The sequence below is a fragment of the Chrysochloris asiatica genome, unplaced genomic scaffold (genome assembly GCF_000296735.1).
Source record: "Chrysochloris asiatica unplaced genomic scaffold, ChrAsi1.0 scaffold00301, whole genome shotgun sequence".
NCBI classification, from domain to species: Eukaryota; Metazoa; Chordata; class Mammalia; order Afrosoricida; family Chrysochloridae; genus Chrysochloris; species Chrysochloris asiatica.
Window position 1 is genome coordinate 1252938 of NW_006408819.1, and position 13801 is coordinate 1266738.

Here is a 13801-nt window from a genome sequence, read left to right on the forward strand (position 1 = left end):
GATTGCCTCCAGGTAGATGTGATCAGGAAATGGGCTTCCCTTTTCACTGTTTTTCTTGAGAAATTTCAAGATGCCACTGTTGGTCATTTCGATGTAATTTAAGATTTTATTTTCAGCCTATTTCCTTTTTTTCTGCTTGTCCCACTCCACAATCTCTGTTAAGGCCTTTTTTCTAGTTGTAAACAGTTCAGGGCCAGCTATGGCCGTTTGGTTTTAAGTGGAAACTGCCTCTTTAATTTTCAAGGAGATTGTGTGCATGTGTAGTAGAACCCTCCAGGGGTGGGGCTGGGGTGCCCACTAGCTCAGGCACCCCTATAGTCACCTGAATGGAGGTGCGTAGACAGCAAGGAACCAATGAACAGTTCCCAAAAGAGAAGAATTGACACACCTTTATCTCTGCGGTTCTGCCAGGCGTCTGTGGCTGCTCCGATCCTTCCCCAAGATGGTCTCACCCAAGATGGCGGCTCCTGGAGCAGCTGAACATCTTGAATTAGAAAGCAATGGATTTCTTGCTTCTGCCACAAATTCCCCCAGCTGTAAGCCTTCCAACCTTCTAAATATTCCTTTATATGTGGTTTAGAGTTCTGGGACCATCCCCTGAGCCTGCTTGGTCGGGTATTCTGTGTTTTTGCTGGTGGAGGTCCTTTACTGCACTTCCACCCAATCGGCCATCTTGTTTGTTCTCTATGCAAATGCTTTTGACTGTGTGGATCATGACAAGCAATGGACAATACTGTGGAGAATGGGCATTCCATAACACTCAATTGTGCTAATGAGGAACCTATACATAGACCAAGAGACATTCGTTTGAATAGAACAAGGAAACACTGAATAGTTTAAAATAAGGAAAGATGTACACCAAGGCTGTATTCTTTCACCATGCTTATTCAATTTGTATATTGAGCAAATACTTGGAGAATCTTCAAGGATACATTGACAGAGAACTTCCAGAGGTTCAAGCCAGATTCAGAAGAGTACGTGAAATGAGAGATATCATTGCTGATGTCTGATGGATCTTAACTAAAAGCAGAGACTAGAAAGATGTTTACCAGTGCTTTATTGACTACGCAAATGCTTTTGATTGTGTGGATCATGACAAACTATGGACAACATTGCGAAGTATGAGTATTCTGAAACACTTAATTGTGCTCATGAGGAAACTGTACATGCACCAAGTGGCAGTTGTTTGAACAGAATGTGGGAACACTGAATGCTTTAAAATTTATAAGCATATGTGACAGGGTTACATTCTTTCATCATACTTATTCAACTTCTATGCTGGGCAAATAATCTGAGAAGCTAGGTTATATGAAGAAAAGTGTGGCATCAGGATTGGATGAAGACTCATTAAGAACCTGCAATATGCAGATGATACAACCTTGCTTGCCAAAAAGGACTTAAAATATTTACTGATGAAGATCTAAGACCACAGCCTTCAGTATGGACTGCATCTCAATGTAAAGAAAACAAAAATCCTCACCAGGGGACTAATAAACAACATTCTTATAAACGGAGAAAAAAGTGAAGTTGTCAAAGACTTCATTCTTCTTGGATTAACCATCAACACTCATGGAAGCAGCAGTAAAGAAATCAAAGGATGTATTGCAGTAGGCAAATCTTCTGCGCAAGACCTTTTTGAAGTATTGAAAAGCAAAGATATTAGCTTGAGGACTAAGGTGTGCCTGACCCAAGCCATGGCATTTCAGTGTCTTCATATGCAGGCAAAAGCTGGACAGTGAGTATGGAAAACCATTGAAGAATTGATGCTTTTGGGTTATGATGTTGGAGGACAATATTGGAAGTCCCATGGGCTGCCAAAAGAACCAACAGATCTGTGTTGGAATAAGTGCAGCCAGAGTGCTCCTTGGAGGCCAAGATGGCCAAACATCATCTCTCATACTTCGGACATGTTGTAAGGAAGCACCACTCACTGGAGAAGGATATCATGTTTGATAAGATGGAGGGTCAGAGAAATGGAGCACATACACAATCCATCGAGATGGATAGGCAAAGTGACAGCATCCATGGGTTCAAGCGTAGCAACAATTGTGAGGTTGGTCCAGGACCGGGCAGTGTTTTGTTCTGTTGTGCTTAGGGTTGCTATGAGTTGGTACTGACTTGATGGCACCTAGCAGCAACAACAACAAATGTTCTGCAGCACATCTAAGACAGCCAGCCTCCCAGGGCACACACCCATTAGTACACCTTGCCCCAGTGCTAGGACATGTATGCATGTGGGAGATCTTAAGATGCCTTTTCTTGTCACTGAACATCCCCCTCCAACCACCTCAAGTGTGCCCTGGGTCCCAATAGGCACAATGACATTAAGATGCGCAGTGCAGTAACAGATATTTGTTGAATGCCTGCTTGTGCCCATAACTCTTCTAAGTTATAGGGATACAGAGAGCAGACAGACAATGTTTTGGGTTTTCTGGGTAATAGAACTTACTCCAGTGTGGGGAAATCCACCCTAATAAGCTCACAAAGAAATACCCAAGAAAACCATTTGTTACTTCATGCAGTTATGAAAATGACACGTAGGAGTGCTGGGGGGAAGTGTCCAGCTTCTGGGCCAGAATCCACACAGCCTTTGAGACCAACAGGTGAGGTTGCTATTAGCTATGGATCACACAGCTAAGCAAATCTTTGAGCCCCATTCCCTCAATGTGATCCTGAGGTCTAGGCAAGGAAGATGAAGTCCAAGGATGCTTGAAGCTCTTGAGATGCCCCACCCACTCCGTGCAGTCTTCTTTCTCTTTCTGACCTCACCTTGGAACCCCTTTTGCTGTGGAAGTTTCTCAGGCCCTCTCTAGGTCACACCAAGACCATTGAGTCTGAATTGGAAACCATGTTGGGTGTGTGTCTCCCTCGGTTTAGAGGATGTATTCCATGGACTACCTGGACCTGCTTGACTGCTGATGCTTTCTCCTGTAACAACTCCCTGGGAGACCGACCTTAGGAAGTTACTCAGCTCTCTCTTACTCTCCAATGCCAAGGATGGTGCTAAGACTCTCCTAGGACCAGGGTAGAGTGAGGGGAGAAAGTCTGAGAGGCATTTAGGGGGAAAGACCCACCGGGGTGGTGGATGAGAAGTGAAGAGTTGCAACAGGTGGATGAGACAGCAGAGGCTGTGCCCGCAGCGCTGCTCCGCAGCAGCCTGCCATGGGTCAGCATCCTTTGTCCCAGTCTAGGAGCCATTCTGTGCTGGGCGACAGCCAGCCTCCTGCCGAGCCCCGCCCACGCTTGTGCCAGCGCTCAGCCTGAGTCTGGCCTGAGCTGTGGGGGCTGGGGGCGTGTCTGGAGGCGTGGCGATGGGAGGAGTGAAAGTTAGAGCAAAAACCCTCCCCTGCTCCTGCTGAACAACAGCAGACCAAGAGCAGCGACCTCCACACAGGTGGTCGCGCCGGGTCCCCCCCACGATGTCTCCCAGAGTTCTTGTGCTCCTCTTGGGTGTGTGCATGCTCCTCCAGTATAGGTAAGTCTCCTTCCGGGGGTCCAGTCCCCTGGCGCCAGGCTTTAGCTGACTCCCTAGCCCCTGGACACCCTGTAACCTCCAATAGTTCTCTCTAGAAGTAAGGCGGATGCCAGTTCCCTCTCGGCTCCGTCTCTGGATTCTCGATCTTCATTCCACTCCCTCCCGAGTCCAGTCTCTAGCAGGAATATGGAAACATCTCGAGGTCCTGGACTAAGCAGGAGCGCGACACTGGAAGTAGACTAGGGGAACGTGGCGCCTGTAGAGAGCTCAGGCAGGAGCGGAGCCTCCAGAAATGCTGGAGTGTTGGCTAGCCTGTTCTCTGCTGCTCCGTTTGGTTTTGAGCGCCTATTAAGTACTAGACTCTGGGCTGGCGAGGACTCTGACTTGATTTGCTTCCCATCCTGTTCTCACTCCCAATAGCTCCCTTGTCCACTAGTCTCCCCTGATTCTCTGTCCTAGACACCTCTGGAAGTCTCTAGTAGCCAGGGGCTAGGGGTGTTTATCTCTGAGGTCTGTGGTTGAGGGCCTGAATTTCAGCCCCCTCTTCCAATAGTTAGCAGACTGTTTTGCCTCTGGGCTTGTGCTGATAAGGTTTCTGTCTTAGAGATGTTTTCCCGAAAGGTGTCAACTGTCACAAGTTCCTATGTCTGTTACATTCTCTGGAAGTCTCCATGATGCTGGCCTTGTATTGCTTCTCTGTTTTGAGGAGAAGGGGTTTCATCTCTCTCTCTTCTGACAATACTAGTCTGTGTCAACTCTTCAGGGAGACACTGGGTAGCTTCCTGCTGGCTCATGGGGCTCTAGGGCTGACCTCCTCCACTGGGGCTTGAGTGGTAAACATTTGAATCCACACTAGGACTTTCCAGTCATCCACAGCTCTCTAGATGAGTTGAGAGAGATGACATAGTGACTCACCAGGGAAAGGAGTGAAAGAGGGGGACAGGGAGGAAGCAGAAGAGAGGGGCTGCTACAAAGAAAATGGGCTGTAGGAACTGAGGCTTACACTCTCTGTGACATCAAGACCATACCACAGCAAAAACCTCGCTGGTGCAGGCTTAGCTTCCTATTAGTTGAGTGACTTGGGGCACAATCTTTCACTCCCCCTCCCCCCCGGTCTCAGTTTCTCCATCTGTTACATGAAGAAAGAAATTGATTTGGGGGAAAAAAAGAGAAAAATTAGTATCCCATTTCCTTCTTCTTTCCTCAGATGTAGTGGGGGAGGGTGTTTGTGTTCAGAGATTTTGCTCCATTTGAGGCATGGGGAACCTGAGAAACCTCAGGAAAGCAAGACATCTTCTGGATGTGGATGTGGTATCGAAAAGTGGAAACTGCTTTTCCCAAGTACAGTTCTTGCCTTGCTTTCAGTGCCAATTAGCCAGTTCAAATATGAGAAATAGCACACACTTGGCTTATCTGTATGCCAGGTTAAGTAATCTCAGAATTGAAACACTTCAGATAAATAATATGCAACACAGGGGCCAAGATCACATGTCCTACCTTGTTGCCCCATGTCCTAGGGAGCAAGTGATCTGATAGCTTTTTTTCCCCCCTAATAAAATTACTTTGGAAGTGTAACATGCAGATATAAAAGTGCTGAAATCATGTGTGAACAGCTTAGTGGGTTTCCACAACCCACTACAATGCTCTACCCAAAGGAAACCACTATCCTGCGTTCCCACCACAGATTGACTCATTTTGGCTGTTGGCTTACTAAAACAAAAACAACAACAACAACAACATTTTTTACTATGAAAATGTATCAAAAATATACCAAAGTAGATTAAATAGCTGAGTGAAATACCATGTACCCATCTCCAGGCTCATGGATTAGCAACTCAAGGCCTTCCTGATTTCCTCTGTATCCCTACTCATTTACATTATTTTAATGTAAATTTCAGATACCTGATCATTTTATATGTAATTATTTTAGCATACTCTAAAAGATAAGGATTAATTAAAACATAATCACAATATCATTATTGCACTAAAATATAAGAATAATTTCCATAGACTTCTACTATTCAATTAGTGTTCAAATTCCCCTGGTTAAATTGTAAAATTTTTTGTTTTGTTTTGTTTTTTGTTTTTGTTTAATTCAGTTTACTTTTCAAAATCAAGATGCAACTCAGGTCTGTATATAAAAAGATGGGACTTTTTTTTTTTTAATACTTTTTATTGAAGGAAACATATACATGATCGTACAGGTGATGAATTGTCACAGAATGAACACACCCATGGAAAGACACTCAAATAGGGGTCTGGGACATGGCCAGGCCCTCAGAAGCTCCCTGGGGGCCCCCCTTTCATCACTGTCTCCCACAAAAGTTGCATGTCCCTGACTACTTACAGCAGAAGAGAGTTTCAGACATTGGCATTTTTAGATCTTATTATTATTGGTATTTTAGTTGTGGTGCCTGACTGTGAGATCACACAGGATGCCTGTCAGCCATCCCTTTGCTGACGGCAGTCTTTGGGTGACAGAATCCTCTTTTCTCCAAACCTTCATTCTTTCTTTGTTCTAGGGTCGAAGGACCACAGGCCAAGTCAGAGAAGGGAATCTCTGGCAGTAGTGATGACTTCTACGGCCCCAAGACACGGAATAAAAAAATAACCCCCCCCACTAAGGGAACAAAAACTCCTGTTACTGGCCACAGAGTTTCCAAAGGTACAGAAGCCTCTCAGATCCTGAACACCATACTGAACAATTATGATCATAAACTGCGCCCTGGCATTGGTGGTAAGTAGTCGAACAAAGGTCTTTCCCAACTGGCAGTGTGTTGTGGGGAGCAGAGGGAGTGTCAAGGGTACAGGTGTGAAGAATGGACCTAGGGTGTAAGTGAGGGTGCCATGCACATGGACAAGAACCCAACAGGTAAGTAATATTAGCTCTACTTTCAGCAATACTATTTCCCTTGATTAACTACAAAATGTGATAATTGACTAAGTGGTTGATATCCAAGGTCCATCCAAAGCTTAACAGTTCGTGAATATAGTCTTGCCATCAAAGAACAATGAAAGAAATAGGGTGGAATGCCTAGACTCTGTCTTGCCTGACTCCCCTTTTCTTCCCCTCTGATTACTTCCTTACTTGCCCAACAGTCCTGTTTGACACTTATCCTCTGTCACTTCTGTTCCCTTACAGAGAAGCCAACTGTGGTCACTGTTCAGTTCTCAGTCAACAGCCTTGGTCCTCTCTCTACCCTGGACATGGTGAGTGTTCATCTTTGATTACAGTATCTCCTAGTCTTGGTTGCTGACCTAAGGGCGTTCCACATGCTTGTGTTTTCTTTTTGTGTGTCTGTAATCACTCCAAACATTTTAGAGAGAGATTTGAACCAGCACTGACTTGAGAATGAGACTAGAAAAAGGTAAGTTACTAACTAACCTGAAGAGAACCTCCAGAACTAAAAATAATAAAGCAACTTTAAACACAACAATAAAATGTCCTTTTTCTTATGTTTATGCTATTTATGTCTGCAGTTTTCAGTTTTTGCTATGAGAATGTTTCTATTATTTCCCCCTGATTACTTCTTTACTTTTCACCTCTACTGTCCGAATGTCAGTTGTTGTTGTTAGGTGCCAACAGAACGAAATACTGCCTGGCCCCACACCAATCTAACAATCTTTGTGACACTTGAGCCTATTGCTGCTGCCACTGTGCCAATCTATCTTGTTGGGGGCCTTATTCTTTTTCATTGACTCACCACTTTACCAAGTATGATTTACTTCTCCCACCTGATAACATGTCCAAAGTATGAGAGGCAAAGCCCGGCCATCCTGTCTTCTAAGGAGCATTCTGGCTGGATTTCTTTCAATACAGATTTGTTTGTTCTTTTGCCAGTCTATGATACTTTTGATATTATCTTCAAATACCATAACTCAGTGCATCAATTCTTCTATGGTATTCCTTATTTTCCAACATTCACATGCATATGAGATCATTGAAAATACCATGGCTTGGGTCAGGTGCACCTTAGTCCTCAAACTGACATCTTTGTCTTCAACACTTTAAAGAAGCCTTGTGTAGCAGATTTGCCTATTGCAATACGTCCTTTAATTTCTTGACTGCTGCTATCATGAGTATAAGGTGGTTTATGCAAGCAGAATGATGTCTTTGGCAACTTCAATCTTTTCTTCATTTATGTTGTTTATTATCCAGTGGCTAGGAATTTGTTTTCTTCACATTAAGATGCAACTCAGACCAAAGACTCTGGTCTTTGATCTTCATCAGTATTTTATCAGTCTTCTTCACTTTCAGCAAGCAAGATTTTATCATCTGCATATCACAGGTTGTTAATGAGTCTTCCTCCAATCCTGGTATAATTTTCTTTTTCTTATAACCCAGTTTCTTGGGTTATTTGCTCAACATACAGATTAAGTACTATGAAAGAATACAATCCTGGTGCACACCATTCCTAATTTTACAACATTCAATGTTCCCTTATTCTGTGCAAACAACTGCCTCTTGGTCTATAAACAAGTTCCTCATGAACACAATGAAGTGTTCAGGGATACTCATTGTCTACAATGTTATCCATAGCTTGTCATGAGCCACACAATAGAAAGTCTTTGCATAGTCAATAAAGCACAGCTAAACATCTTCCTGGTATTCTCTGCTTTCAGCAAAGATCCATCTGATGTCAGTAATTATATCCCTCTTTCCACATCCTGGCTTAAATCCTGCTGGAAACCCTGGCAGTTCCCTGTCAGTGTACTGTTATAGCTGTTTTTAAATGATCTTTAGCAAAATTTTACTTGCATGAAATATAGATGATATTGACCAATGATTTCAGCATTCTGTTGAATAAGTTGGCCAGGTAGCTGTCTTCCAATATAGATGATATTGATCAATGATTTTAGCATTCTTCCAATAAGTTGGCCAGGTTGCTGTCTTCCAAATTATTTGGCATAGATGAGTGAGTGCCTCCAGTGCTGCCTTACTTTATTAAAATATTTCAATCTGTATTCTGTCAATTCCTGGAGACTTGTTCTTTGCCTATACTTTGTATTTCTTCCTTCAGAATTATTGACTCTTGATCATATGCTACCTCTTGAAATGGTTGAACATCGACCATTTATTTTTGGTACATTGACTGTGTATTCCTTCAATCTTGTTTTGATGCTTTCTGCATCATTCAATAGTTTGTCTATAGAATCCTTCAATGTAACAAGTTGAGACTTGAATATTTTGTTCAGTTATTTCAGCTTGAGAAATGTTGAGAGTGGTCTTTTATTGTGATCTTTGCACATTTCAATACAATATTTTGTTTTGTATTCTCGAGCTTCCCATTGAAATTGTCTGTTCAGCTCTTTTACTTCCTCATTTCTTCCACTTGCTTTAGCATCTCTATCCTTGAGAGCAAGTTTCAAAGTCTCTTCTGACATCCATTTTGGTCTTTTTCTTCTTTCTTGTTTTCTTAGCGACCTTTTGCTTTCTTCCTGTATGATGTTCTTGATGTCATCCCACAACTCTTCTGGTCTTTAGTGTCCAATGTATTAAATCTGCTCTTGAGGTGATCTCTAAATTCAGGTCATGTGTTGGCTCTCATGCACTTTTTTTCATTCTCTTCATTTTCAGCCTGAACTTGCATATGAGCAATCAATGGTCTATTCCACAGTTTGCCCCTGGTCTTGATTGACTGATGATATGGTATTTTTACACCATCTCTTTCCAGAGCTGTCATTAGGACTTGGGTTACATTTCAGGAATTTCAGTGAAGTTGAGTGCCCAACTTTCTGTGACACAGTTAGTGTGGTTGTTAAGGACAGTTTCAGCACCCTGTAGCAAACTGGATATTATGTAGAGTTCAGGTGGAGCCTTCCCTTGAGAACTTGGCTTCCACTAGGAAAACTTGAGCCCACAGCTATTGGATTGTCATCAAATGTTTCTACTAATCTCTTGGCCAAACTTTTGGAACACTCAGGCTGAGCTTAGAAGGCAGTGGCCAGTCTAGAAATGACTGTCCATCAAAGCATCAACAGTTTCTAAGGCTGCTTCTAGCTGCAGTGACTATTGCAGGCCAATTTCTGCAATTTCTGAAGATTAGCTTTCTAGAATTTTGACTGAGCTGTACATCCAAAGCTCTCTTTTCAAACAGAGAGCAAATTAAATCACTAGTCATTAGTAAGGAGTCCTGGTAGTCTAGTGGTTAAAATACTGGCCTGCTAATCTAAAGTTTGGAAGTTCAAACATGCCATCTGCTCAGCAGGAGAAGGATGTGACAGTCCTCTTCTGTAAACATGACAGCTGTGGAAGCTCTATAGTGCAGTTTTATTCTGTCCTATGGGGTTTCTGTGAGTTGGAATTAACATAATGACAGTGGGTTTGGTGTTGTTTGGTTACCAGTTGATGTGTAATTCACTTACAATTGGTGTTATTGTTGTTAGGTGCCATCAAGTTGATTCTAATTCATAGTGAGTTTATGCACAGCAGAAGGAAAAACAGCCTGGTCCTGTGCTGTCTTAACAATCATTGTTAAGTTTGAGCATATTGCTACTGTCAGTGTGCCAATCCATCTCATTGGAGATCTTCCTCTTTTGTTGACTCCTACTTTACCAAGCGTGATGTCTTTCTCCAGGGATTGGTTCCTCCTGATAATATGTCCAAACTATGAGAGGCAAATTCTCAACATCCTGGCACCTAAGGAGCATTCTGACTGTACCGGTTCCAACATAGATTTGTTTGCTCTTTTGGCAGTCCATGGTACTTATCATATTATTCTCCAACCCAATAATTCACATGCATCACTTCTTCTATGATCTTCCTTATTCATGGTCCAATTTTTGCATGCATATGAGGCAACTGAAAATATCATGGCTTGCGTCAGGCGCACCGTACACCTTAAACTGACATATTTGCTTTTGAATACTTTAAAAAGGTCTTTTGCAATTTGCCTAATGCAGTATGTAATTTTTTTCTTGGATGACATTTCCATGAGTGTGCATGGTGGATCCAAGCAAAACGAAGTCTTTAACAACTTCAATCTTTCCTCCATTTATCATGATATTATTTATTGGTTCAGTAGTCAGGATTTTGTTTTCTTTTCATTGAATTGCAACCCATACTAAGGCAAAGGTCTTTAATACACATCAGTAAGTAATTTAAGTCATTTTAAACTTTCAGCAAGGTTGTATCATCTGAAAGTTATTAATGAATCTTCCTCCAATCCTAACATCATGTTCTTCATGTAATCTAGCTTCTTAAATTATTTCCTCAGCATACAGATGAAATAAGTATGGTGAAAGAATACAACCATGTTTCACACATTAATTTTAATTAAAATTAAATTTTAATTAAAATTAAATTTTAATTTAATTAATTAATCCTTTGTTAAGTAAAATAAATAAATAAATGTTCCTTTGTTCTGTTTGAACAACTGACTCTTGGTCTATGGACAGCTCCTCATGAGAACAATTAAGTGGTCCAAAATACTCATTCTCCACAATGTTGCCCCTAGTTTGTCATGATCCACACAATCAAAAGCCTTTGCATAGCCAATAAAGCACAGGTCGACATATTTCTGGCATTCTCTGTTTTCAGCCAAGATCCATCTGATGTCCGAAATGATATCCCTTGTTCCATGTCCTCTTCTGAAACATCTGGACGTTTTCTGTCAGTGTTTGACTGCAGTTGTTTTTAAATGATCTTTAGCAAAAGTTTACTTGCATGTAATATTAATGATATTGTCTGTTGATCCCACATTCTTTTGGGTCACCTCTCTTTGGAATGGACACAAATATGGATCTCTTCCAGTCAGTTAGCCAGTTATTTGTCTTCCAAATTTCTTGGCATAGTTGTGTGGGTGTCTTCAGCGCTCCATCAGTTTATTGAAAGATTTCATTTTGTATTCCATCAATTCCCAAAGCTTTGTTCTTTCCCAATGCACTCAGTGCATCCAGAGGCAACTGCTCTCATCATGCCTAGGGCAGTGTCAGATTACCCAGTAAGCAAGTAAGTATCTTGTAGTGAAGCCCATGTGAAATTGTTCACTATATATTGGCAAGCACAAGTAGACCCATGCTTATCTTGCTTGTTGAGTGATCCAGCCCAGGCCTGGAAAGTAAAGCCAAGCAGGAATTTCCCTTTTCTTTAGGGCTCTACTGACCTCCTCGATGGTTGGTTTCAAATTGTCATGCATCATTTGATGTAAGATAACTCAGGAAAGACCAAGGGATTCTGCAGAGTAAATTTGGACCTTGGTACTCAAAGGAATTGTTGGTGTAAGTGAAGTAAGATCTGGGAGGGAGACCAATGAAGGCAATCCCAGGTCCAGGCCATGGTAACAGTACTATGCAAGCATATCCTGGAGCTGCTACTACCTACGTGTGTGACTTTGGACAGGTCCCTTTCTGTTACCAAAAATAAAGGAGACTGGACTACCTACCCTCTAGCCCTCAGGGTTCTGACCTGGCTTATTCTAATCCTTGATGCCCAAACTGCCTGCTGCTGTATTGCAGTCTCTTTGTTCTCCTCATAATCCAGCATTGCAAATGTGTCACTTTTTATGCTTCTTCCTAAGGATCGCTGGTAACTTAGTAGTTACTCGTCGGGTTGCTAATCTCAAGGTCAGTTGTTTGAAACTACCAGCTGTTCTGCAGGAGAAAGATGAGGCTTTCTGCTCCTGTAAAGATGTACAGCCTCAGAAACCCTGTGCAGGGTCACTATGAGTCAGAACTGACTCCACAGCATACCACCACTACCATGCTTCTTCCTATGAAGCATCTTTTTTCATATAATACATAGTTAACTGGTGGTGGTATTTAGTGCTGTCTAATTGGTTCTGACTCATAGCAACCCTACGTTGGGTTTCCAAAGAGTGGCTGGTGGGTTTGAACCACTGACCTTGTGTTTAGGGGATAAGAAATATCTGTAGATCAAATCATAGTGGATCTATCTTTGCATATACACACACACACATTCAGAGGGTAGGGGCTTTTGTTTGAAAGGGGAAACAAAAACAAAACAAAATCTTGTTTTAAAAACATTAGACTAACTAGACATTTCTTTTGTGACTCAAAGCAGTAAATTTTAAAATATAATTCTGGAGAATGAAGAATTGAGGTTAATTAATACCTGTGCTCCTCAAATAAAAGCTGAAAGGGGAAACTTCACTCTCTACAATCAAAGCAGTGTATTTGTAATTTTTCAAAACTATTTTGAGCTGGGATCTTTCATTTGTTATGGAAAGGTGGATGTTGAGAGGGTGGTGATCTAGTCCACGTAGTAGTAGTACAGCCCTACATTGGAATGATGAGGGGATGAGCTCAGTCCATGCAATTCAGCCACCATCTCCTATCTGTTTCTAAATGATCTGTTTCTTCCCAGACTGCTATCCATTTTGGAATGTCACTTTATCTTTTAGAAACACCTGAAAACAGAAAATAACTACATCCAAACACATGCTGCCTTCCTCTTTGCAAAGGGTATGTTGACTTGAAAGACGCCAGTGGCTTGGAAGGGGCCTTTGCCCACTGATAGATAAGACTCAATGTCAGAGACTTGGTTTGCTTCATTCACCCCCTTTTTCTAGGCATCACTGAGCAGTTTGCAGGCAGCTACTAGTTTCTATTCCTCCAACAAGGAGCTCTGGTAGCTTAGTGGTTACGAATCGGGCTGCGAACCTTAACGTCAGCAGTTTGCAACTACCAGCCGTTCCGCGGGAGAAAGATGAGGCGTTCTGCTCCCGTAAAGATTTACAGCCTCGGAAACCCTGTACAGGGTTGCTATAGGTCGGATCCGACTCGACAGCACTTAACAACAACAACATTCCTCCAACTAACAGAAAGAAGAGAATGGCAGGTTTCAGCCAAAGTCCACTAACATTTGTTTTAAATTGAATATAAGTGGAAACAACTCTGTAGGAAAAAGAAGTGAAAATAATTACCAAAGGAATCTGGTATGTCTCCCTCCTTCTATATTCTCTTAGAACCATTCTTCCGGCGCATTCAGTTTCTGTAGTGTTAGTCAGTGTCTATTGCTTTTTTTTTTTTTTTCCCTGTTCTTTCTTCCTTGACACAATTCTATGTTCATGTTTAGTAATCAAGTACTACGTTTTTTTCTTACACCCTCTGAATCTTACTCTCACTTGTAAGACAAAACTGGGCCCTAGCTGGTTGCTGTGACACAAACTGTATACTTTTTTATTTTTTCCTTAAATGTTTTATTGTGAATTATGTGATGGGCAACGTGGACATTGGCTACCCAAAATGGGGGGTGGGGGGGAGCTATAAAGGCAAGAAGTAACTGGCTTACAAGCTTTCAAGAGGGAACCTAGATCCAGAGGGCCTGGAGGAAGGTAGACTCTCCAGTGAGTAGTATTCAATCTG

The 13801-nt window shown here is 42.0% G+C and overlaps 1 protein-coding gene across 1 annotated transcript in view; it reads left to right on the forward strand.

Moving 5' to 3' along the window:
• Positions 1–3419: 3419 nt before the first annotated feature.
• GABRE (gamma-aminobutyric acid (GABA) A receptor, epsilon) overlaps positions 3420–13801 on the forward strand; it is a 19693-nt gene continuing 9311 nt past the window's right edge. The window contains exons 1-3 of the mRNA XM_006874788.1: positions 3420–3475; positions 5998–6212; positions 6618–6685. Of these exons, the coding sequence (XP_006874850.1) occupies positions 3420–3475; positions 5998–6212; positions 6618–6685 (339 nt within the window). The remainder of the gene's footprint in view (positions 3476–5997; positions 6213–6617; positions 6686–13801) is intronic.